This window comes from Rissa tridactyla, chromosome 24, assembly GCF_028500815.1.
Source record: "Rissa tridactyla isolate bRisTri1 chromosome 24, bRisTri1.patW.cur.20221130, whole genome shotgun sequence".
In the NCBI taxonomy this organism is placed as follows: Eukaryota; Metazoa; Chordata; class Aves; order Charadriiformes; family Laridae; genus Rissa; species Rissa tridactyla.
The window spans coordinates 791037-817337 of record NC_071489.1 but is presented as its reverse complement, the minus strand read 5'-3'; the positions used below and the strand labels follow the sequence as shown (position 1 = coordinate 817337).

Genomic DNA, 26301 nt, shown 5'->3' with positions numbered 1-26301 from the left:
CAGGGATGCCCAGGATTCCCAGTGCCCTCCAGTATCCCCCAGCACCTTCCAGTGCTTCCCAGTATCCCCCAGTATCCCCAGTGCTCCCAAGGCCCCCCAGTATCCCCCAGTACCCTCCAGTGCCACAAGTGCCCCTCAGTATCCCCCAGTGCCTCCCAGTAGCCCCAGCGCTTCCCAGTGCCCCCCAATGCCCCCCAGTACCCTCCAATGCCCCCCAGTATCCCCAGTGCCCTTTTGTGCCCCCACAGTGCCACCCAGTGATCCCCAGTGCCCCCAGTACCCTCCAGTGCCCCCCAGTATCCCCAGTGCTCCTAATGCCCCCCAGGATCCCCCAGTACCCCCCAGTATTCCTCAGTCCCCCCAGTATTCCCCAGTGCCTCCCTGGTGCCCACCAACGCCCCCCAGCATTGCCCAGTGCCCCCAGTGCCCCCCAGTATCCCCAACGCCCCCCAGTATGCCCCAGTGCCCCCCAATATGCGCCAGTGGCCCCCTGGTGCCCCCTCAATGCCCCCCAGTATCCCCAGTGCCCTTTTGTGCCACCCAATATCCCCAGCGCTCTCAGTGTCCCCCCTGTACCTCCCAGTATCCCCAGTGCCCCTAATGCCCCCCAGTATTCCCCAGTACCCTCCAATGCGCCCCCAGTATCCCCAGTACCCTCCAGTGCCCCCCCCAGGTATCCCCAGTGCTCCCCAGGATCCCCCAGTATCCTCCAATGCCCCCCCCCAGTATCCCCCAGTACTCCCCAGTACCCTCCAGTGTCCCCAGTGCCTCCCAGGATCCCCAGTGCCCTTTTGTGACCCCCCAGCGCCCCCCGGGATCCCCCAGTACCCTCCAGTGCCCCCACCAGTATCCCCAGTACACCCCAGTATTCCCCAGTACCCTCCAATGCCCCCCCAGTGCTCCCCAGTATCCCCAGTACCCTCCAGTGCTCCCCCCAGTATCCCCAGTAACCCCAGTATTCCCAGTACCCTCCAGTGCCACCAGTGCCTCCCAGTACTCCCACAGCCCTTTTGTGACCCCCAGTGCCCCCCGCCCAGTATCCCCCAGTATCCCCAGTGCCCCACAGTATTCCCCAGTACCCTCCAGTGCCTCCCAGTATCCCCAGCGCCCTTTTGTGCCCCCAAGTGACACCCAGGGATGCCCAGGATTCCCAGTATCCCCCAGTATCCCCAGTGCCCCCAATGCCCCCCAGTATCCCCCAGTACCCTCCAGTGCCCCCCAGTATCCCCAGCGCCCCCCACTGCCGCTCCATGATCCCCAGGATTCCCAGTGCCCCCCAGTATCCCCGGTGCACCCCAGAATTTGGGGACAATTACCCCAGAACTGGGGGTTTCGGGACCCCAGAATTTGGGGACAATTACCCCAGAACTGGGGGTTTCGGGATCCCAGAATCATGGATCGAATCTGTGGGTCCCATTTCCCCACCAATGTGTCCCCCCCCCGCCCCCCCATCAGCGTCCGCGGGGGATTTGGGCCCGACCCGCGTCGAACACCAGATATTTAATTACCTTAAACCCAGCCGAACGCCAACGGGGCAACGCCGAGCACGGAAAAAAACGGGAATCTAACGAATTCCCCGGGGGAAAAGGGAGCGGGAACATCAGTTTTTATTTCTAAAAGGGGCTGAAAACCGAACAGAAAAGACTTAAATCGAATCTTTTACCGGAAAACTCCGTCGCACTTTCCTCCCGGGCCGCCGTCGCGCGGTGGAGGACGTTGGTGCCGAAGTATCGTAGAAATGAAGGTAAAAAAGGCTTAATTGGGAAAGGATTTAATTAAACCGGATGATTTAATTAAAGGAAGGGCAAGGTGGGATGTCTAAAACCACCCTCCGGCGGGGGCTCGAAACAAATCACCCCAAATAAAATAGATTTTTGGGGGGGGGGGGAGGTAAAAAGCACATCGGGGAAGGGGGGGGGTCAGACCTGAAACTCTGTCTGAGGCGGGGGTTTGGGCTCCAGGGGTGGGGGTGAGGAGGGGGGGTCGGGGGGGGTGGGTGTCCCGGCAGCGCCCAAAATGTCACGAAATGCCGGAAAAAAACCGGCTCCGTTGCACGTGTGCGAAGGCCGCGCGGCCTGGCCGAGGCGAAAGGCCGGGGGGCAGGCCGCAACCTGAGAGGAAAAAAAAAAAAATCAGCTTTTTTCATGAAATTCTAAAAATTAGCAGCTTCGCTGCCGCCGCTGCCGCCTGCGCAGGGGTAGAAATCGGCCCTGAAATAAGGTGGGGTGCGGGCGGCAGGTTTTTTAGGGCAAAAAAGCTGTAATTTGGTGGTGGGTGTAGGTTTGGGCTGGGGAATGGCCCCGCGCGTCGCGAACCCCCCGTTTCTCACCGCGGTTTCTCTCATTCCGCGGAATTCGAGCACGACCCCGCCTCTATAAAAATCGCTGATAATGAAACTCTGTCCCCCCTCAGTTTTCCGAGGTGGGAATTTTCCCTCAAATTGAGACACCCCCCCCCCCCCCCCCCAAAAATCAGAATAAAAAGGGCTCGGCATCCCGGCAGCTCTACCGGGCAGGCAGGAGAAACGGGAATCAATATCAGGAAAAACATCGCCGAATCCTTTCCCGGGTCGGATCGATTAAAACATCGACGAGTCCCTTCCCAAATGGGATCAACTATTTTGGGGAAAAACAAGAAAAAAAAGCCGGGGGGGTGTGCGGGGAATCTTTGCGGTACCCCACAGCAAAGATCCCGGACTCAGGATCTTCCCCTGCGGCTGACGCCGCTCTTCTCGCCGTCGGGACGCTCGGATCCCATCGTCCTTCCCGCGGCAAATCCCGGGCTCCCGCTGGCGATTCCCGGCCGTGGGGAGCTGCGGGGGGGTGTGTGTGTGTGCTGTTTCTGCGGCACAAAGTTGGGAGCGTGGCGGGGCAGCCCCGGTATATCCGTCACCGTCCTGGCGAACACGGCGGGATCATCGGGCGACCAGCGCGTCGGCATCGATGTTGTTGAGGAGGAAAAGCTCCGGGTGAGCGGCGAATCCCAGGCGGAGCTGGAAGAGAAGGAGAAGGAGAAGGAGAAGGAGAAGGAGAAGGGTTAGACCCGGGAGCAGCCGCAGTCAGGCAGGGCTTAACGAAGCCCAAATTGGGCAGGGTTTAACGAAGCCCAAGTTGAGCCCAGTTTAATGAAGTCCAACTCAAGCAGGGCTTAACGAAGCCCAAGTTAAGCCCAGTTTGACGAAGTCCAAATTGAGCCCAGTTTAATGAAGCCCCAGTCAGGCAGGGCTTAACGAAGCCCAAATTGAGCCCGACTTAATGAAGCCCAACTCAAGCAGGGTTTAACGAAGCCCAAAGTGGGCAGGGTTTAACGAAGTCCAAGTTGAGCCCGGTTTGACGAAGCTCCACTCGAGCAGGGCTTAACGAAGCCCAAGTTAAGCCCAGTTTGACGAAGTCCAAATTGAGCCCAGTTTAATGAAGCCCCAGTCGGGCAGGGCTTAACGAAGCCCAAGTTGAGCCCAGTTCAATGAAGCCCCAGTTGAGCAGGGTTTAACGAAGACCGAAGCAGGCAGGTTTTAATGAAGTCCAAGTCGAGCCCAGTTTAATGAAGTCCAACTCGAGCAGGGTTTAATGAAGCCCAGATTGAGCCCAGTTTAACAAAGTTCAAATTGAGCCCAGTTTAATGAAACCCAGGTTGAACCCAGTTTAACGAAGTCCCAGTCAGGCAGGGGTTAACGAAGCCCAAATCGAGCCCAGTTTAATGAAGTCCAACTCGAGCAGGGCTTAACAAAGCCCAAGTTAAGCCCAGTTTGACGAAGCCCAAATTGAGCCCAGTTTAATGAAGCCCCAGTCACGCAGGGCTTAGTGAAGCCCAAGTTGAGCCCAGTTTGACGAAGTCCAACTCAAGCAGGGCTTAACGAAGCCCAGATTGAGCCCAGTTTGACGAAGTCCAAATTGAGCCCAGTTTAATGAAGCCCAGGTTGAGCCCAGCTTAATGAAGCCCCAGTCGGGCAGGGCTTAACGAAGCCCAAATTGAGCCAAATTTAATGAAGCCCAACTCGAGCAGGGGTTAACGAAGCCCAAGTTGAGTCCAGTTTGACGAAGCCCAAGTTGAGCCCAGTCTAATGAAGCCCAAGTCCATCAGGGTTTAACGAAGCCCAAATTAAGCCCAGTTTGACGAAGTCCAAATTGAGCCCAGTTTAATGACATTCAAATTGAGCTCAGTTTAATGAAGCTCCAGCCGAGCAGGGGTTAACGAAGCCCGAATCAGGCAGGGTTTAACAAAGCCCAAGTTGAGCCCAGTTTAATGAAGTCCAAACTGAGCCCAGTTTGACGAAGTCCAACTCGAGCAGGGTTTAACGAAGCCCAAACTGAGCCCCATTTAACAAAGTTCAAATTGAGCCCAGTTTAATGAAGTCCAACTCGAGCAGGGTTTAACGAAGCCCAAATTGAGCCCAATTTAATGAAGTCCAACTCGAGTAGGGCTTAACAAAGCCCAAGTTAAGCCCAGTTTAATGAAGCCCCAGTTGGGCAGGGCTTAACGAAGCCCAAGTTGAGCCCAGTTTAATGAAGTCCAACTCGAGCAGGGTTTAACGAAGCCCAGATTGAGCCCCGTTTAACAAATTTCAAATGGACCCCAGTTTAATGAAGCCCAGGTTGACCCCAGCTTAATGAAGCCCCAGTCGGACAGGGTTTAACGAAGCCCAAAGCAGGCAGGGTTTAATGAAGCCCAAGTTGAGCCCAGTTTAATGAAGTTCAAATTGAAGCCAGTTTAATGAAGCCCCAGTCAGGCAGGGGTTAATGAAGCCCAAATTGAGCCCAATTTAATGAAGCCCAACTCGAGCAGGGTTTAATGAAGCCCAAATTGAGCCAGTTTAATGAAGTTCAAATTGAGCCCAGTTTAATGAAGCCCCAGTCACGCAGGGTTTAACAAAGGCCAAATTGAGCCCAGTTTAATGAAGCCCAAGTCCATCAGGGTTTAACGAAGCCCAAATTAAGCCCAGTTTGACGAAGTCCAAATTGAGCCCAGTTTAATGACATTTAAATTGAGCTCAGTTTAATGAAGCTCCAGCCGAGCAGGGGTTAACGAAGCCCGAATCAGGCAGGGTTTAATGAAGCCCAAGTTGAGCCCAGTTTGACGAAGCTCCACTCGAGCAGGGTTTAACAAAGCCCAGATTGAGCCCAGTTTAACGAAGCCCAAATTGAGCCCAATTTAATGAAGTCCAAGTCGAGCAGGGTTTAACGAAGCCTGATTTGGGCAAGGTTTAATGAATCCCGAGTCAAGCAGGATACAACAAAGTCCCAACTGAGCCCAGTTTAACGAAGCCCAAGTCGGGCAGGGTTTAACGAAGCCCGAGTTAAGCGCAGTTTAATGAAGCCCAAGTTGGGCGGGTTTTAATAACGCCCGAATTGAGCCCATTTTAATGAAGCCTGAGTCGGGCAGGGTTTAACGAAGCCTGAGCCAGGCAGGGTTTAATGAAGCTTGATTCGTGCAGGGTTTAACGAAGGCTGAGTCAGGCAGGGCTTAACGAAGCCTGGTTTGCGCAGGGTTTAATGAAGGCCAAATCGAGCTCCCCCGACCCCTCACCGGCGCTTTTCCACCCACAGAATCCAAAGCTTTGGGGTTTCTCGGGTTTCCGCTCCCGGCTCGTCGAAGCAAAGCAGCATTAGAGCAACTTTTCCACGTGAGAGTGAAATAAATCAATACTCGAGCCCTCCTGAAATCTGGGGAGGGGGTCACCGGTGCCGGGTAATTGCGAGCACTTAATTAATCTGCAGGGCACATGGCGGGAACCGCCGAGGCTGATAGTGAAGGGAAAGCTGACCATCGCTTACAGCATCGGCTCGTGCCATGCCTTCGTTAATTAGGGCTTATTAAGCAGAGGGAACTTGGTGCAGCCCAAATATCGCTTCTGTTTATTATTAGCAAATCCAGCCACTGCGAGGGCTCTGCCCGCGGTGATGCTCCAGCCCAGCCGTAGAGCATCCCCTCCGTCAGTTTAAATTCATTTCCTTCTCGATTTGAATTAAGTTTTGGGTGTAGACGAGCCTTAATTAGCACGGATTACACAGGTTGGCTAATTAAGAGAATACATTGGAGGTGGAGGGGGGTGTCCGTCTCCTCCCAGAGGGGAAGGTGAGCAGGGAACGTCCCTCGGCCAGTGCAAGGGTTTAACGGAGCAAGACTTACCAAGAGCGATCCGTACCGGATAGAAACAAACCCTAAAGGGCTCCCGTTCTCCCCGAGCGCCGCGGCAGGTTTACCGATTAATAAAATAAGAATAAAATACCCCGAGAGAGAGAGAGAGACTAAGAGAGAGAGAGAGAGAGAGACACGCGGCGCCCAGCTCCGTCCCGCAGCAGCGGGATGTTCACCGAGGTGGGAAGGTGAAATCCTGGGTCTTGGAATAACATCGATTTCCAGCCTCCGGAGCCGGTGTCCGAGGTGGGATGGGGGCACCATCAGCACTTTCCCCAACGATTTTTAAGCAACGAGTGATAATTAGCTCGTCCCTCTGACCTCCTGCGTTACGAACCCACCAGGTTACTGAAACTTATCCCTGTTTTAACTAGGTCTGCGCCTACGCTCGGGCTTAGCTAAAGGAAACGCTCCGGGGGGCGGGTGGGGGGGGGATAAAAACCAGTAAAATAGGAGGTTTTTTGGGTGTAGCCGATAGTTTGACCGAGGAGCAACGCGCCGCCCGGGGTGGAAAAGCCGGGAAAGGAAGAGCAGGGCAGGATGCGTGCTCCGTGTCCTGGACGCCAGCAAAGAAATCCCGGCGGGAACAGCACAGCCCGGCTGACGGTGACCTGATCCTTGGCTCTCTCGGAGGGGACACGGTGGCAGCGGAGCCGCTGCGTGGGTTCGGGGACGCCGGGAGGGTCCGGATGCCACGGGGAGCGGGATGGTGCCGGATGGAGCTCGTCCCGCCAGTGCCGTCCCGGGGCATCGGAGCCGTCGCGGGGAGGGGGGGGACTCCTTTACAGCCAGGTATCGCCGGCGATTCAGAGCCACCCCCCCCAGCTCACCCCCCACCTCCAAAAAAAAAAAAAAAAAAAAAAAAAAAAGACCCAGGAAGCCAAGTTGAAAAAGTATCTGTCTTTTAATGGAAAAGGATGTTTGTACAAACTGGCTCAAAGGCAGATACGGGGGCGGGGGGGGGGGGGGGGGGGGAATAAAATAAAATCAGTTTCCCAAGGAAGCCAAGAATAACTCGGTGCAGAGGCTCCGCCGGAGAGGCATGAATTATTTCAGGAGCATCTCCTCTGACAGCTACAAACCAAAAATCCCCCAAACAGGAGAATCGGGGGGACGGAGACAGCGGGATTGCGGAGCCCGGCGGCCGAGGAAGGCTCCGGTCCGACAACTCCCCCCCCCCAGTTCCCACTTACAATGTACATGCCAGCTTTTTTTCACGGAGATAGGTATAAAACCTCCAAGCGTTGCCAACGCGGGGGTTAAATCCCGCCGGGATTTTTGAATTAGTTAAAATTGCAAACCTAGAAACACATGGCGGTTTTAACGCTCGCTCAATTTAAGGAGGAGCAAGCGAAGTCCAGCGGGTTTCCTAAAAGGCAGGAACAGCGTAAACGTTAATTTGCCTGGAATTCAAATGGAGTTTTCACGCTGCGTTTTGTCACCTGCGTCTACGAAAGGCGTCACTGGCACTGGGGTCAAGACACATCATGAAGTCTATAATATTTAAAAGCCATTAATCTTCCACGAGGATAATTTTGTCTTCAAAGTATATATCTATTTGGGCAGGCAAAGTAAGTCTCCTCGTTTGATACTGTGTACAAGTTTTAGTCTTTTTTGCACACTTGTTCAATGAAGACAACGTCAAAAAGCTTTTGTTTTCCCCCAAAACTCAGGTGGCGACGGCTGATGACGGCCTGCTGCCCCCGAGTGTGCCGTTGGCCATCAGACGAGCAAGCGGCAGAGCCTGGGGCTTGTTCGTGCCAGAAAAGAGATCACCGAGTCAAACCCAAACCCCAAACCTCGTCTCTCTCCGAGGCTCCGAACTCCGCGGGGTTTATTCCCTGCCTGGGACGAGAGGGGACGCGAGGAACACCGGGGAAGGGGAGGAATTTCCCCGAGAATGCCTGTGCCTCGACCGCGCCGGGCCAGTCGCGGCATCCCGATGTCAGAGAAGAGAAACCTCGCGAAAAAATAAACCCCGGGGTTTACACCCGATTTTCGTGGCCAAGACACCTAAAACCTCCCCCCCGCCGCGCGGGATGTAACCGCAAAATTCCCCCGAGGCCGGGAGAAACGACGGGCGACCTTTGCTAACGGCAGAAGCAAAACGTACCATTCTCTCTATCACTCGCTTACGCGGGGTTTCGGTCGCCTTCCAGGTGAAGGCATCTCCCGAAAAGGTACCTGAAACTCATTAAATGCTAACGAGAAGGGCAACGAGAAAGGCTTCGTAGTGAATTTACAGCAGGGCCAAGCCAGGAGCAGCAAATAAAAACCTGCACTTGTGTTACAGCACTGACCTCCCCCCCCCAGAATGTGACATTTTGAGCCATAAACCAGGGATTTTTGAGAACTACAAAGAGCGTTTTCCATCAATCGCATCCATAGGGAACAAACCCATAAATAACCACAAACTCGTTTCCTTTGCTGACCACCAAAATCACATGCCAGGCAATTAAAAATAAAATAATGACAACTGATGAGACTGAGATTTCCTGACGTCATTCCGCCCTCGTGGAGGCTGCGCCATGGCGGTCAGCCCCGCACTGAATTAGAAGTGTTTTCAAGTGAAAAAAAAAAAAAAAAAAAAAAATTAAAATTAAAATAAATCAAACGCAGTCAGCTCGGGAACAGCAGCCACGATCTGACCACAGAGGTAGACTCCGGACGTAGTGTCACTGCGTCACACACTTCGCTTAGTGTCATCAGCGGCAGCCGCGTCCTTCAAACATGGCCCAAAAAGGTGCGTTTTGAATTTCCCAGCTTATCGGTTTTTGCTTTTTGTTTTTTCCTCCCTTCTCCAGTTGCGTGCAGAAGCAGTTACCTGGAGCTTCAGTGTTTCTGCTACGGGGATTACAATGCCAAGGGACGAGAGGCTGCCGGTTTTAATGCAAAAATGAGAGGCTGGCGGCAGAGGTTGGCGGGGAAGAGGAGCCCGTTTGCAGCACGACGCGCTTCCCTCCGCGCCGCCACCTGCGTTTGGTGTCTGGAAACCAGGCGGCCGCTGCCATATTCGCACAACTGACGGGACGCTCCTCCTTAGGGGCGTGATTAGAGGCGTTCAGCAAAGAAAACGTCCAGTTTCTGAGGATTTTCAGCAGCAACGCATTTGCCAACATGTACATCTGATTGGTTGCCTTTGAACGCGCGCGTCGCCTGCGCAGACCGCGCATACGTTTGTGTTATGTTCACACAGTAAACCATAGAAACGCACTGGCTCTGATGGCTACTCGCTGTGTACCGACACCTCTATTTAGCGGAGGGAGGTGACTCTTCCATCAGCAGTGTCCTGGTGACGCTTACCGTTTTCCCACAGGCCAGGAAGGAGACTCCCAGAGCAATCAGGCACAGCCAGGTCTGCAATTAAAGAAGGTGCCGGTGATCAGAAACACGGGGGAATATTACAGAGACCCAGACTCGACGTGGCTCGACGGGAAATAAATGGTCATTCCGAGTCATAGGAGTTAGAGGTTAAGATCCCAGAGCGAGTCCAGAGAATAACGGAGCTGGGGAGGGGTCTGGAGGACAAGGAGAAGGGGCCGGAGAACTTGTGAGGAGCGGCTGAGGGAGCTGGGGGGGCTCAGCCTGGAGAAAAGGAGGCTGAGGGGAGACCTTCTCGCTCCCCACAACTCCCTGAAAGGAGGGGGTAGCCAGGGGGAGTCGGTCTCTTCTCCCAAGGAATGAGAGGGAACGGCCTCAAGTTGTGCCAGGGGAGGTTTAGGATGGATATTAGGAAAAATTTCTTCACCGAAAGGGTTATCAAACATTGGAACAGGCTGCCCAAGGGAGTGGTGGAATCCCCATCCCTGGGGGTGTTTAAAAGCCGGGCAGACGTGGTGCTGAGGGACGTGGGTGGTTTGGGCAGCATTGGGTTGATGGTTGGACTCCATGATCTGAACGGTCCCTTCCAACCTCAACGATTCCATGATTCTATAATTCTGTGATTCTATAAACAAGCACTGACGGGCAGCACTGACGGAGCCAACAGGTGGAGCAGTCGGTGGATAAGGAATTGGCCAGAGGGTGGCACTCAAAGAGCTGCAGCCAACGGCTCGATGTCGGGGTGGAGACCAGTGACGAGTGGGGTCCCTCAGGGTCTGTACTGGGACGGGTACCATTGAACATCTTTGCTGGGGACATGGACAGTGGGATCTCCAGCCCTAGGCTGAAGGACTTGGGGTGTGAAAAACTGAATATAGGCCAGCCATGTGCGCTGGTAGCCCAGAAACCCCCCCGCAGCCTGGGCTGCATCCCCAGCAGCGTGGGCAGGGGGGCGAGGGGGGGATTCTGCCCCTCTGCTGCGCTCGGGGGAGACACCCGCCCTGCAGTGCTGCCTCCAGCGCTGGGGCCCCAACAGCAGAAGGACACGGAGCTGTTGGAGCGGGGCCGGAGGAGGCCCCGGAGATGCTGGGAGGGCCGGAGCCCCTCTGCTGTGGGAACAGGCTGAGAGAGCTGGGGGGGTTCAGCCTGGAGAAGAGAAGGCTCCGCGGAGACCTTCCAGCCCCTTCCAGTCCCTAAAGGAGCTCCAGGAAAGCTGGGGAGGGACTCTGGAGCAGGGAGGGGAGCCATGGGACGAGGGGGAAGGGTTTTACACTGGAAGAGGGGAGATTTAGATGGGATATCGGGAAGAAATTCTTGGCTGTGAGGGGGGTGAGCCCCTGGCCCAGGTTGCCCAGAGAAGCTGTGGCTGCCCCATCCCTGGAGGGGTTCAAGGCCAGGTTGGACGCGGCTTGGAGCAACCTGGGCTGGGGAAGGTGGCCCTGCCCAGGGCAGGGGGTGGCACTGGATGATCTTCAAGGTCTCTTCCCACCCAAACTGTTCCTGCTTCTCTGACCATTCCATGATTTTACACCTCTGGCAATGTACAGAGATGTACAGAAGAAATGTGCATTATTCCGAAGTCTCCGCCAACCTTTCACCTGCTGCGTCATTAAATCGAGGCCTTTTTGGGAACAACGAACGAGTGAGTTGCTAAAGAGAGGGTCAAAAAAGCAGGGGAAAGGCCGTGTGGGTCAGTGGGTGCAGCACACAACAGATTCCTAAGCAAATCTGGCCACGAAAGCCTCAACTTCCCCATCTGTTCTGAGCCTGTGACCGACTTTAATGCCTGTAGTGTGACAATGGTGAGAAAACAAATCCATCGGCTTATTCTGCCTACAAGGATTCTCGGCTTCAACGAGACTTACCAAATACACCACAAAGGACAGGTAGATCACACTGAGAATGCCAGCCCCGATGTACAAAGCCAAGTGGTTCAGGGACATGACGTAGGCCACCACGAAGTACATGTTAATGCTGCAGATCAGGAGGATGAGGACGCCACCAGCGATCCTCCAGAACCTGCGAGCAAAACCAGAGCACAACGGGGTGAGGCGGAGGGGCCATTCCCGCGTTTGGAGGAGATGCTCTAGGCCAGGAGGGGAGGGGAGGAATGAAACGTGCGCCTGAGGTGAGCAACACGCCGTCTCCTGCTCGGAGGCGATTCCCTTCGCACTTACAATCCGTTGGCAAAATCATTCATCACGCTGGGCAGGCTGGTGAACGTCAGGACAGGGATCAAAGCGAACGGAAGCTGGAAGAAGCAAGAAAATACAGAAGAATAAAGAGTGGAAATTGTTCTGATTATCTCAGCATGGACAAACATCCAAAGCTTGCTCATATCCGACAGCATTTCCCCAAAGCTATTGTAAAGTGAGTCAAAGGGACTTCCCCTGGCTGGAAGAAAGAAGCAATTTCAGACCTTGGCTGATCCTCTCCACCTCCCCCCAGTAGATCAACATCTCCTGACAGTAATTCGCTCTGCTCAGCTGCTCCTGCGAGCCCTCAGGCACCCGAAACTGAAATATTCAGTGCTAGATGTTTTTCTCCAAGAACTGACCCCCCGAGTCGGGCACTGCTGCTCACCTGGAGGCTCATAAGAACATTTAAGAAGTCGTTCATTCCCGTCAGGTGTTCGACGTCCTGAAAGATGGCAACCAAGAGGGTGGGGGTGATGGCGATAGAGCGAGTCAGCAGCACCCGGGCAAATCGTGACCACCGCAGGTTCAGGAAGCCCTGCAGGAAAAACACAGAGCAGCTGCTGCGTGAAAATGGTACGGAGACGTCAAGGAAGAGGGGGCAGGATTAAAAGCTAATTTATTTGAAAGGAGATTTATGGAGCTTCCACCAAGAGTACGTCCATCTATATTAGCTTTAAAGGCTCAGGAATAGAGAGAACGAGGATGCACGCAGACACTAAGAGTGCTAATTACCTCCATGACGAACTGCCCGGAGTATGTCCCTGTCATCGTTGAGCTCTGGCCGGCAGCGAGGATCCCGATCGCCCAGATATAGAGAGCAGCAGGGCCGAAGTAACAGCCCAGAACGACGCCCTGGAACAGAGATTTGCAGTCTCACGTCAGTTCAGTCTCACATCTGAGAGCAGGAACAAGAAAAAGTAGGCGAATTCCCTTGTGACCACATTAATCACGGGCGTTGAGTTGAAAGAGAAACAACAATACATCTGTAGGAGCGGGAAAAGCATTCCCCATGCCGGCAGCAGATAAGGCAATACCTCACGGGCTGCAGTTTTAACAAAGCAGATTGAGGATGCATGCAAGGAAAAGCTTCGTCGTGGCCAAGCTAATAAAAGAGGGGAGCAGACAGCGGGGAGTCTCTGGGGCCAGGCTGGGTGCAGCACGATTCGGAAGGGACAGATAATTTTGCTTGGTCAAAGGGCTGGGCTCAAGGATCCCCAGGGATTTCCTCCGGCTCTGTTTTTGGCCATCCCATCACAGGTCCCGGCCTTCAGCTTCCAGCAAGAGCTGTAAACAGAAGCAAACAGCTTCTGTTTACCCAAAAGCAGCAGCCGCCATCAGACAAGGACGCCAGGCTGCCATCGATGGGGACATCCTGCCCCGCGGGTCACTCACCCCTTTGTAGATATCCACTTCCAGCGTCTCGTTGTTGTTGGGGAAGAGCGAGGAGTGCGGGCTGCTGGCGTTCACGCAGACGGTGTTCTGCAACAACACGAAGGGGCAGGAGGGTTGGGTTTGCTCGGCGAGAGGGAAGGCAGGACGAGCAGAAAAGGCTGCACGCGAGGAGCAGCGGGTGCTGGAGGTCCCAAGGTGCTGGGTGCCTCTTCAGGCTGGTTTAAATGGAAATAACCAGCACTCCCGTTCTTTCTCCCCCAGATTTACGCACAGAATATAGGGGCTGTGCTTGACCCAGGGGCACTGATAAGGCCCAGAGCTGCCCCTCTGCCCACACAGTCCCCGTTACTGCTCCAACAGCCCCAGGGTTCGGCGTCAGCTGGTCCGCGATAAAGCAAAATCCCAGCCCCAACTCACCACATCCGCATTCGTTTTTTCAAAGAAAGCCTCAGCGAAGACGGTCACAACGAAGATGTTAATGATGAAGGAGACAAAGAGAGCGATGCAGGACTCGATGAAGAAATACTTATTGGCTTCTCGTACTTCCCTCTTGTTTGCACGGTTCACTTGCCGGGACTGAAAAGGGGATTGTGACAACAACAGGCTTGAGAAACAGGAATTTACTATTATATTGCTTCTATCTGTAACTATACTGTATTAGACAGTGGGACACGGGTCACTGGACGGGAAGAGAACATGCTGGAGGGAAGAAAAAGCAAACCCCAACATTTGCAGAAGCGAACGGCTGGTTTTGCCAGCGTGGCTGTGCTAACCAAGAGACCACTTCTGGTCCCAGATCCACAGGTAAAGGACACGCATCCCTGGAGCTCTCACGGCTTTCCCTGTGCCAGGAATCCGACCAGCCCCCTTCAGGGGGTTTGTTATGTCCCCAACAAAGCAAATGCTTAAAGCAGACTCCCAGAGGCTGTGATCTCTCGAGTATTTCAGGCCTCCCAGGGCGCCATCCCAATAAATCATGGAATGGTTAGAGTTCGAAGGGATCCTGAAGATCATCTGGTTCCAGCCCCTCTGCCCTGGGCAGGGACAGCTTCCCCTAATTAGCGCAGCCGCTTACCTTGACCAAGGCAGAGTGCAGGTACATGTTGTGCGGCATGATAACGGCGCCCACAATTCCCACGGCTTGCTCCAGCTGCGGTGTCCCGCAGTTCTGGCAGTATGGGATGAACAGCCCCTGCAGCAGCTTCTTCTGGTCGGGTTTGACTGTGATATACTGGGCACAGAGACAAAAGAAACATAGGTATTTTCAGCGCGACGCGCGTCACGCAGCCGCTTAGGCTGCTCGTTCGAAGATGCTCGAAAGCCAAAATGTGGCCGCTTTGGTAAAAAGCAAAACCAGAATGCGCAATTGTCGGCTGGTTAATAAAAGCAGGGATGCTGCACCGAACGGTACGCGCCGGTGCAGCCAGGGTGTGAGCTGGATGGTGGCCACACATCGGAAACACACACCCGGCGTCAAAAAACCTTAATTTTAAGTGTCTGCCCCGCTGTTTTGGTGCTGGTCAGCACAGGAGTAGTGATGGGGGAGAGGGAGCGTGTCACCAAACAGCGAGAGAGAAGGTGAAGGTACCTCGTATCCAAACGTTAGTGCCATGATGGTAATGAGAAAACCAAAGAACGCTTCCAGTTTTCGCAAGCCTGTGAGAAGAAAAAGAACCATCAGCAAATTGAGAAAAGCTGAATCTCAGCTTTAGTTTCTGGAATTCGGGAGGAGAAATTACCGTATTTGTCCAGGAAGAGAAAGACGAACGTGTCGGCGATGGTGATGAGCACGCCGCCCCACAGCGGGATCCTGCGGGAGATGAGCAGGAGCAGACATCAGCTCACAAACCACCCCGACCTCATCCGCCAGCCACAACAACACTTCAGAGTCCAAAAATCTCTTTTTATTTAGGGCCCTTGTTTGGGGCTGGAACCCCAAGGTTTGTTTGCAGGCCGACAAGGCATTCGGCTGCACTGGGCAAGGGACCGTAGGTTTGTTTTCTGCACAAACAGCTCAGATAAGAGCTCTCTCCCCAAATCTGGAGAGCAAATCCCACGTGCACGCTGAGAATGACAGGAGCGAGCAGGGCTTTGACTAGCTCCTTGGTACAAAATTGTAGCTTGCTGTTACATTTGCATTTCCAACCTTCCTGGCCCAAGAGGACACCTTTCTAGGAGTCCTTTATTAGGAATATAAAATTTGCCAGGAAAGCTGCAGCCCAATTTTGGCGCGTATCAGTTACAGCTAAAATAAAAGCCAGAACCTGCAGTTCTCCTTATAGCCAAAAAAAAAAAAAAAAAAAAAAAGAAACAGGCACCAAAGGCTGAGTCATCCGAGAGCTATCACAGCTTAGATGAATCACCCTCGACAAAGAGCTGATTTCGGAAGATTTATAGGAAATAAATGAGTCTTTTTTGGCACACACAGTGTCACTTTCTTCCTCCTAGAAGGGAGCACTCATTTCCTGCTGCCCTCTGACGACAAACCCAACTTACTTCCCCACAGACAGGAGGTTAATGGCAATCGCCGAGCCGATGACTTCTTGCATATCGGATCCAATGATAGCGAGTTCGACCATCAGCCACAGGATAATCCGAGGAACCTAGAGGTGAAGAAATATCTGACACCATTAAAAAGAGGGAAAATGTCTTCTCCCTTTAAATTCCTAGGTGAGCGCAGGGTTGTGGCGATCAAGCCTTTAGGAATGTTTTCCTTTCCCCAGCCGTGGTGTGGAAAACATGTTGATAATTGTCACTTCATGGCTGGCCCAGAGCAGGAATGCAGGTTACCTGTGGCAATCACTGGAGGAGGTTCCCGGGTCACTTATATAATCTAAATTACTCGCCTCAATACGTTTCGCTTATTGCCAGAGCAGAACTAGGTGTTTCTGTGTACCGAGGCGCTGGAAAGGAGCATCAGAAGGTATCTGACATGGTCAGACCCATGACAAAGTCTCAGGTGTTGGATGAGAAACGTCAAACTCCCCAGATTTCCCCACAGCCCTTTCCCAAAGCCCAGCCTCACTCATCTTCAGCTGAACGAGACGCAAGGCCCTTTCTTACACAAGCCGTGAAGGTTTCTTAAGCAAGGAAATGTAACAGCCATGGAAGGGTCTGGTCTTAAAGCGCCATTTCTCTCCTCATGATTCCTTGAGTTTATTTAAGCAAAAGTATTTCAGCTTCAGGAGGCAGTGGTCCAAACAGAAAAGCTGAAATCCTGGCTTTTATTCCTGACTCTGTCTGCAATTCGCTGGCAAATGCCAGGACGTTCACCCACCTCCCGCCTCGTGCTTTCCTTTTCCAAGATGGAGAAGACACCGATGGGACCTGAAGCATCCCCCATCTGCTCTTCTAACGGCCTGGGTTCTTAACGAGCCCTTCGTTGCTGCTACATTAGGGCCACAATTAAAATATTCCTTTAAATCTGCCTTTCTCCCAACTGTGAGCCAAACCACAAGAAATCAACTTAATCCCCCAGCTGGGAGAGTAAAGCAAGATGTGACAATGAAAATGTATTTCACCAATGGGAACGCTTTCTCCTGAGGAGGATTTGGCACTCACCAGGCAGCAGTGACGCTTCACGAGTCCCCTGCGACCTGCCAGCCCCAGGTGAGAGAACCCAGACCCGTGGGATGATCCCAAGAGCCCCTCCGTACTGCCAAGGACCGGGATGTCACCCAGGATGCCACCCACCTTCTGGTACTGCCGGTTGCAGACTTCGGCGAGGTGCAGCCCCGTCACCACCCCCAGCCTGGCCGCCAGCCGCTGCAGGAGCAGCCCGATGATCGTCGCCAGCATCAGGACCCACAGCAGCTGAGGGAGACACGAAGGCAGCAGTGGGTGCGTTGGGGCAGCAAGAAACGACGGCCACAAACAAGGTCCCAGGTCCCCTAGGACGCCTGCACCCTGCATGCACCTTTAGGAATCACAGGCCTTTTAAAATACACATTATTGTCATTTGGAGGCTGTTTTATGTGCCCGGAGCTTGCACAGGAAGGATCCAAATGCATACAAAGCCAGGAGTCACTGCTGGAGAGGGCATATGAGAGCCTCACGCTCCCCTTCTCCTTCCCCGGAGTGTTTTCAGCTCAGCAGCAACAGCAGCACCGCCAGTACTCCTGCCCTAAACCATGGATGGGTCCACGGTTTGCACAATTTACAGCGTTTAATCTGTAGGTTTCTGCACTGACCTTAAATCCCGCGACAGCCCCGGACTGTAAATCCGACTCGATGTTGCCCGGATCCAGGTAGGCAATGCTCATCAGAAAACCCGGCCCCGTGAAAGCCCAGAGCTTGCGGAAACTAAAGCAGGAGTGCTATGGAAAGGGAGAGAGGATCAAGGCGTCAGGCATCAGCCCTGCAGCGGAGCCCTCTCCTAACGCAGGGGACACATCGTCCCCACGAACCACCCCGGCTATCAGGCATAAAAAATGGCAAGAGACAGTTGGGATTTGATTTCGATTTCCTCGCTGCCACAGCACTGGCCAGATCAGCCTGTTCTTTCATCCGATCCTAAACCCTCCAGCAATTTCTGCTCCTAATCTAAAGAGTTTAGGACCAGACTCTGGAATAGCCAAGGACATGCTGCTCGTGTAAGCCTGGGTGGGGGATGAATCCTCCCGAATTGTTGCTTAACCAAAAGCACAGAGGGCACCTATACACCCCCAGGAAGGGGCCAGTGCTGTCGCAAAGGCCATGAAGCACTCTTCCTTGATAAGGGAACAAAGAACCAAGGTCCCTTCCCCTGGGGCTACGAGACATTCCTCTGCTCTTTAGCAGATGCTGATGCCTGGAGCTTCCCAGGAGACAAACCCTGAGCGATGAATCATTAACTCCGCAGCAAGCACAGGAGATCCCGCACTCCCTTCTCCTTCAGACCTCCATCCAGACACCCGGCCACCCTTCCCCAGTCTGGGCAAGAAGGGGAACCGGCACCCAAGGGAATGACTCAAGCACTTGCAGGTTTTTCCGATGGGATTTTGCTATCGGAAGGAGTGGAGGAGGGCTCAGCCGCACTCACCGTTTCATCTTCGGGAATCGGGATCTTGCTGTCGAAGTAGGTGGTAAAAGGCTCCTCCGAGGAGGCGTCCGGCGGCTGCAGCGGGTTCATGCTGCTGGAAATGGTGCTGACCACCTCCCCGTGATCCCCAGAGGCATCTTCTGCCGGTGGGGGGGAAAGAGAAGCAGGAAAGGAAGGAGGAGTGAGCGAGGGTCCCCGGAAACACAGAAAAACGTGGCAGAGGCCTGGCAAGACCCACAGGCAGAGCAAAAATGAGCGTGTTCTGCCCTCACAGCTAATGCTAATTAGGCTACTAAGAGACAATCGAATGAAAATAACATGTACTGCTGTAAACCCACCTTGGGAGACCACCCTGCCTTGCCCCAACTCTCCCTCTCCCACGCAGTGAGAGGAGGCCAGCTAGCTGGCAGTTTATTCAGATTAATTTAAAAAATGCTGTCATGGGGCACTGCGCGATGTAATAGCAGCCCCGCAGTACTACTGTAATGATTAACTGGGATCAAACACGCCAGATCCAAGAGAAACCCGTGGCTATTTACGCTCCATTACGGAGAGCGTTACCCCAAACTCTCCGGGCTGAACAGACCACCTGCGAGAAGTTTAGTCCTGGAGGGACCCCGATTCCCTGCGAGCTGCAGGGAACGCACAAGGCAGCACTTGTTTGGAAGCAAGTGACGGTCAGGAGCCTGCCTGACAATTTTCCCTTCTCCTAGAGCAGGAGAGACAGGCGGGAGAGCCAACCCGGGTGGATTTTCAGGACAGTTTCTCCATTCAACTTGTGAGGAAGGTGCGCAGGGTTCGTCCAGCCACGCAAATGCACATTCTCACAAATTATGTGTTCAAACTCATAATAGCACCCAATTCCTCCCCTGCCCACCTTCAGCAAAAAGCCCCTTTTCCCGAACCGAGCCAATACTCACTTTTTCTCTCCCTACGTGGCATTTTGCTCTAAGAGCGGAAGGGCCGCATGTGTGCCGAGCGCCCAGCCTTTGTAAGAGGAGGAGGAAAACCAAGGCCAGCTCTTTTACCAAGTTTCCTATTGCATCATCAAAGTAAAGCCAAGTTGGTTGCTCCTCCTTTTTCCCTGCCTCCCAAACACCTGGCAGGGCTGCCTGCCCTGGACAGCCCCGTTTACATAAGGGATTTAGAGCGGTGGGAGTGCGTGTGTGTGTGTGTGTGTGTGGGCAGCAGAGAGATCGGTCTGCACAAGACAGGCTTGTTCACCTGGTTAAACAAGGCTGAGTGAGCCCCAGGAACCGCAAATCTCCTCCTGGGGTCATGTCAGAAGCGCGAGGGTTTGTGTCTGCTGTGATAATCAGGTGTATGGGGTGGTAAACAGGCACATAGACTCCTTGGGGTGGTTTTTGCAGGACAAAGGAATTAATTAAATGGAAGGCGGATGTATGAGAGCAAATCTGCCGTGCCGCGAAGCGAGCCTTACCGTAGGATGCCTTCTGGTCCATGTCGGAGTTCCCCATGGTGGAACCCTTCTGGTGGCCTGGGAACTGGTTTATATCGGCTACCTTGGCTGTAAAGGTGAGGGGGAAAAAACCTGTCAGGAAGGAGAATAAAAACCAGCAAGAGAGCCCACAGAACCAACAGCTCCTGGCAGGGACAGACTCACTTCTCCGGCCCTTTTCCAGCTCCGAAGAACCTTGCAGGGCCAGGAGAGGAGTGTTTTGTCCGGGACCTGCTTGGAAACTCCGTGTTGCAACAACACGAAGGCGGCATGAGTGGACCGACCGGGCAAACCAAGGCGACACAAGTGTTTGCAAGCGGCCAGGCTTAGGACAGCGGCTGTTGTGAAACTCCAGCTAAAGAAACAAGAGTGGAATTTCCTTTATGTGTAAAAATCACACACCATCCCTCCCCTTCCAGGCACGGTTATTAGATCTACGCCGCACCCTTTACAGGCCATCTGAAGTTTCTTTTAAGGGCACGATGTTAACTCTTTCATCACAGTGTATTTTTAAATTTTAAATCTAACCCACGCAGGAAGGAACTGGGATCTGGTACGGGACTTCGGATGAAGCTGGCGTCCTCCGGGCTTTAACAAGGTCAAACCCCCCAAACCCTCAAGGACAAGTCAAAGTGCCAACAGTATATTCGTTTGGTATGTAAAGCGCTTAATCTCCCTCAAAGCCCATTGTAAATTAACGGGAGATCTCCTTATAACAAGGCAATATTGGTTCACCGAAGACATAAATGGAAAACATTAGCCAAGAACTCCTTTTCGGTGATTTGAACCGATTTTAAGGTTTTCAAAGATGAATTTCTCAGTTCCATAACCAGCTCCAAAGGTGGTTTGTAACCCAGCCAGGCACGCTAAAATAATGCAGAGAGGGAACTTCAGGCAGGGCTGGAGCCATACCGTTTGTTGCAGGCAGGGCTACAATAGCTATTTCTCTATCCCGATATACTCAAATGTTAACGCGTTGACTCCAGGGCAGCAGGAGGAATAAAGCAGGCTCCAGCAGTGGAGCGAGGTGATGAGGTTTCACTAAACCATAACATTTCCCATCCCACTTATGTTGCTGCTCCTCGAGCACGACTTGGAAGGAAGCGAGACGCCAGATGCCACCGCGGAGAGCCGTGACACCGCGATCTTAAACACATCAGGGCCCCGAACAGCCCCTGCCCCTTCCAGGTTTTAACTGCCACCGAAGCACTACATGCCCTGGGGAGAAACGGTGAGTCAATACCTCCCACCACCTCGGTCCAGGGAGGGGACATGTGCCACCTCTCCAGCCACCACAGCGACCACAGTCCCCAGACTGCTCCCTCCAGCAGCTCCCGCTTGGACGGGGACAGCCCCAAGGCTGGCACGAAGCTTTTATTTATCACATACGCTATTTTCTTTCTCTACAGGCTCCTTTTTAAAGCACTAAGCCTACGAGCTTTCATTACAAAAAAAACCCCTAAAGTTTAGCAATAAGCCATCTTTTCCCTGAAATCGAATTCCTTCAGGAGGAACAGCGCTTACCCTGGCAGCGAGTCCCACGAAACACTCACTCCGTTAACGAAGGCGAAGAGGAAGAAGATCACATGGGGAACATTCGTTATGCTGCCAGACCGACCTTAATATCTCCTCGCAAAACTCATCCCAGCTTGGGTGGGAGCGAATTCGGTTCCCCTATCTCCGCCGGCAGCTGCCCAGCTCGTGACGAGCTCATTCACAACCCGGTGCAGGGATCACTTCCCTACACGTGCCGGGCTGGAAACACTGCCCACAGAGCCTTCTCCCACCGAGCTCCAAGAAGAGCAGCCACCGGCTGCAGCCAGGTGCGAATATTCTGCCTGCGCGGCTTCGCAGGGTTCCGGCATCGCTGGGAAGCGGAGAGATATCAACACAGAGATGGTGAAAACGCATCTGAGGGATGTTTTTTGCCCACTCTCAATCCACGCCTGGCTGCTTTTCTAAAGGGAAAGCTCTAGGGAGACCCTGCCGCTGCTCTCAACACAGGTGAAATTAGGGAATAAAGAAACTGCAGGATAAAAACGGTTGGGATTTATCGCTCCTTCTACCCGTAACCACTGTGACATCATGACATCATCTACCTGGACTTGTGCAAAGCATTTGACACTGTCCCGCACGGCATCCTTTTCTCGGAATTGGAGAGAGGGCTGGAGCCCCTCTGCTGTGGGGACAGGCTGAGAGAGCTGGGGGGGCTCAGCCTGGAGAAGAGAAGGCTCCGCGGAGACCTTCCAGCCCCTTCCAGTCCCTCAAGGGGCTCCAGGAAAGCTGGGGAGGGACTCTGGAGCAGGGAGGGGAGCCATAGGATTTTAAGGGTTTTAAACTGAAAGAGGGGAGATTTAGATGAGATCTCGGGAAGAAATTCTTGGCTGTGAGGGGGGTGAGCCCCTGGCCCAGGTTGCCCAGAGAAGCTGTGGCTGCCCCATCCCTGGAGGGGTTCAAGGCCACGTTGGACGGGGCTTGGAGCAACCTGGGCTGGGGGAGGTGTCCCTGCCCAGGGCAGGGGGTGGCACTGGATGATCTTCAAGGTCTCTTCCCACCCAAACTGTTCCTGCTTCTCTGACCATTCCATGATTTTACACCTCTGGCAATGTACAGAGATGTACAGAAGAAATGTGCATTATTCCGAAGTCTCCGCCAACCTTTCACCTGCTGCGTCATTAAATCGAGGCCTTTTTGGGAACAACGAACGAGTGAGTTGCTAAAGAGATGGTCAAAAAAGCAGGGGAAAGGTCGTGTGGGTCGGTGGGCGCAGCACACAACAGATTCCTAAGCAAATCTGGCCACGAAAGCCTCAACTTCCCCATCTGTTCTGACCCTATGACCGACTTTAATGCCTGTGAAATGTGACAATATTAATAGAATGGTGAGAAAACAAATCCGTCAGCTTATCCTGCCTACAAGGAGTCTTGGCGTGAGTCTCAGCCCTTCCAACCCAAACCATTCTATGATTCTGTGGTCTTCAAGCAATTCCTCAACACCAGGCATGGGCTCACCAGGCCACATGCTGCCTCCTGGAGGTAACACACTCACCGTAACCATTGCTGGATTTGACTTTATACCCCATATTCACACTCAGGCAAGGCAGCCGCCTTCCCAGGAGAAATATTCCTTGGAATAAGACAAAAAGCCAAGAGCAGAATATCATGAGGTTGCTCAAATCGAAGAAGCGAAGACACTAGCACTGTTGTCTAAGACCTTCAATACCCGCGGAGCGAACAACGGATCATTCTCCCATCTACACCCTCCCTTTTCACTGATGAAACCACAAGCCTCGGTCCAACGGGTCTTTTCTTCTCGACAGCCACAAAAGCAGCGAAGCCGACAAGGGGAAAGCCAAGGAGCCGACAGCTGCTCACTGATCCTCAACGTGGAGACACGGGGGTTTGTTAGACAAGTCTTGTCTCATGCTGGGAGCGGTTCCTGCGATTGAGATTTCTGCATTTGATGTCAGGCTTTGAACTCTGGTTCCTGTGGGGCATGCCGCCATCGTTAACTCTTTTAGAGTGGTTTTGGGGACGACGTCTCGCTAGCGTGGCATTTTGTTGGTACGCAGGCCGCGCCGGGCAGCCCTTTACATGGTCACACCGAAAACCCGACCCCGTTTCTCCCAGCTCTTGTTATACAAGTCACTCAAGGGTGGCCCTGAGCGCAACACGCCTACCAAAACGGGGGCAGACAACCCGGTTAATCACTCATCTTCCCAACAGGGGTAACTCCTTGCCCGCACAACCAGGTCACCCCCTTGCCTGCTTTCCAGACGCCCACACCGCTCTGCCGGCACCGGCACCGCCAGGTCCCGATCCTGGAAAAACCTTTTCCTCTGCACGGACCTGGCGGAGAGTCCTGGGCGGCGGCGTTTGTCCCCACAGGATTCCTCCTCGCTCTCTCGCCCACGCTCCTGCTGATGACCAGAGATGACAAAAGCAGGTGAAGAAAAGGCTGCGACATTGGCTTCGCTCCCATCGCTGAAGTCCCCACTCAGCTGCGCCGAGGCAGGTCACCCGGCTGCCTCCTAAATGGGTCAGACGAGCTCGTCCCCTGCTAATTGTTCACCCGGCGTCGCCCACTCGCTCCACCTGAGCTGGGACACGGCCTGGATGCAGGAGCCAAGGCATGGGGAGACGAGCCCGCCCTGCTCACCCGAGCACACTCTCCTTCTAGAAAGACACGGCACGATGTATTTATTTCTATGGAAGGAGAACAAGACCTGGGAAACAAGAACCTGGAAGCAAGGAGCAGCTCTCCTCGCCAGCCTGCTCGATCCAAAGGCTCCTGGATTCAGGAGGCAGCCCCTGCAGCTGCTCCCCGCTGCTCTCATCTGCTTTTGGTAAGTGTGGAAAGGAGGGGCGTTCGCACACCAGAGACTTCAAATATTTTCACAACATGTAATAAATCCAACTGATTGAAAAGCTCTATTCTAGCAGCAGCCGTGAGGCTCGGGGCTTAAAAACGCCCTCAAAAAACCTAAGGCAACTGTGGAAACTTTGGTTAAGAAGTGCTGTCAAGTGGGGAAAAAAAGAGATTAGCTGTGGGGCCACCACGTATGGCCCTGGATGCCCCAAGCCTCGTCCCACATCGAACACGGAGCTGTTATCTCATCACCGACCGCAGAGTCCCGCTCTCCCAACAAACTCCGGTGCTCGAGAGCTGGTTTGATGGTTCCCCCTGCCCGTTTAATGAGCTGTGCTCACTGCAGGAAAGAGCATTTATCCCTCCTCGGAGGAAACCTCTGCCTTGCAGTCATGCGAGGACTTTGGTCAGGGACTGCACCTTCGGAGGGTGAGGCTGAGACCGGGTATGTGAATCCCTGCCAGGGTCACGCTGACCTTCGCTGAGCTCGGCCTGGCATGAGGCACCGGCAGAACTGCCCCGGGAGCCATCGCCACCGGCCGGCCTCGGCTTCCCCACCGCAATAACCCGAGACAGGCGCCGGAGATTGGACCCCGGGGACGCTTGGCTGTGGCTCTGCCACAATAACGGGGCACGAAACGCGTGTCATGGATCCCTCAGCTGGGCAGGCAGAGCTCCCCAGGGCGGCTGCCGAGCCAGCCGAGGCTTTAAGAGCTGTTCTCTAGTCACAAGCCCTGGTACGAAGTTCATCTCTAAACATCTATAAACACTCGGACACACAAGGGACAAGGCTGGGGCTACATGGGACAAGTTTGTCCCAAGCCCCGAGGGGAGAGTACCGCGCCGGAGGATTAATGTCTGACCCGGCCCTCGGCGGGGAGGCAGAGGATGAGTCGGGGGATCCAACCCTGGGCCACCAGTGGCTTCAGTGTGGCGAGGAGAACCTGTCCTCGGGGAGCCCCCCCCGGGCCAGGAGACCCCCACAAGGTCACCAAGCACCCAGCGAGCCTGGGCTCATGGGGGTCCCTGCTATGGTGGGGGGTGGGGGGGTGGGCAGTGCCCGGGGTGCTGGGGACCAGCGGCTCCATGGCACCCCCTTGCAAAACTGATGCGGGGATCCTGCAGCACACCCAGAGGATCCCTAGGGATCGCTTAAGGAAGGATCCCACCCCCCCAGCACATGCAAGGGACCCCCAGGGATCAGCTGAGGGGATCCCTCCACCCTGCACGCCCAGGGGACCCCCAGGGATCAACTGAGGGGATTTCCTCCCCCCTCCCAGAGCACCCAGGGGACCCCTCTGGGATCACTCAATGGGGGGGGATCCCCCCCAGCACACGTAGGAGACCCCCAGAGATCACTCAATGGGGACACCCCCCCCCAGGGATGACGCGATGGGGAGGGATCCCCCAGGGACCACTTGAGGGAGGGTTGCCCCCCCCCCCAGCACATGCAAGGGACCCCCCGACCGAAGGAGAATCCCCCCCAGAATATCCTGGGATCCCTCAGGGATCCCTCGGGGGGGGGGATGGGACCCCCCCAGCAGGATTAGGGGACACCCCCCCCCCCAGGGATGAGGGAGCACCCCCCAGCACCCCAGAGCACCCCCCAGGGATCACTCAAGGCGGGGGAACCCCCCCCAGGGATCACCTGAGACGGGGATCTCCCCCCCCCCGCCCGCAGCACACCCAGGGGGGGTCCCCCCGCCATTCCCTCACCGCACCCCAAGCCCCCCGCCGCTCACCGCCTCGGCCGCCCCCGGCCGCCTCCGCTGCCGCCGCCGCCTCATGCCCCGGCCCAGGCCCGCGCTGCCGCCGCCGCCGCCATCGCCTCAGCCCGCCCCGTGACGTGCTCCGAGCGACCGGCGACACGGGAGACGTGGGGCCGGCGTGGGGCGGGGGGGGACGGACGACGACAGTCCCCGGGACAGGCTGCGGGGTTGGGGGGGACGCGCCGGCCGCAGCCGTGCCCTCCTCGACCCCCGGCCCCGGCCGGGCCTTGTTCCTGCCCCGAGGATTTACCTCACAGCGGCTTATTCCGCCCCAAAACACGCGGGTCCGTCAGGAGCCAGCCCGCCCCGCCGGGACCTCGCCGACCTCAGCGGCGCTTTTCATGCCAAAACCCCAATTTTCCAGATTTTTGGCTGCGGGCAAACGGCCGCAGACCCAGTTATGTGGGAATTATTTCTAAATGCAGCTGCATCTCACCAAAAAAAAAAAAAAAAAAAAAAAATCTGTATTTTGGGGGAGAAGAGTCTTGATTTGGCTTTTGTTTCCTTCTTTTTTTTTTTCTTTTTTTCCAGAGAGAAACGCTGCAGTTCTACAGAATTCCTCGCACTCTGCACACTCCCTTGAAAATTTAGGATTAAGCAACCCCTTCCCGAGAATTAAAGCAACAGATTTAATTGTTG

General features: G+C 54.5%; 1 protein-coding gene across 3 annotated transcripts; it reads right to left on the bottom strand.

Annotated features, from left to right (window-relative positions):
• Window positions 1-1983: 1983 nt before the first annotated feature.
• SLC11A2 (solute carrier family 11 member 2) lies at window positions 1984-25774 on the bottom strand. 3 transcript variants are annotated; one of them, XM_054183198.1, is made up of 17 exons: window positions 25636-25774; window positions 19508-19594; window positions 18067-18206; window positions 17237-17362; window positions 16740-16859; window positions 15543-15649; window positions 14786-14856; window positions 14635-14702; window positions 14122-14277; window positions 13464-13622; window positions 13047-13133; window positions 12387-12506; window positions 12040-12189; window positions 11634-11707; window positions 11322-11475; window positions 9439-9492; window positions 1984-2992 (listed from the first exon to the last, which is right to left on the bottom strand). In XM_054183198.1, exons 2-17 carry the CDS (start codon window positions 19542-19544, stop codon window positions 2915-2917), a joined length of 1701 nt encoding a protein of 566 aa, XP_054039173.1. In that variant the 5' UTR covers window positions 19545-19594; window positions 25636-25774; the 3' UTR covers window positions 1984-2914. The 3 variants fall into 3 exon arrangements, with proteins under 3 accessions (XP_054039173.1, XP_054039172.1, XP_054039171.1); XM_054183197.1 differs by having other exon boundaries at window positions 18067-18203; window positions 25636-25749; XM_054183196.1 differs by lacking the exon at window positions 25636-25774 and adding an exon at window positions 21050-21161.
• Window positions 25775-26301: the final 527 nt, after the last annotated feature.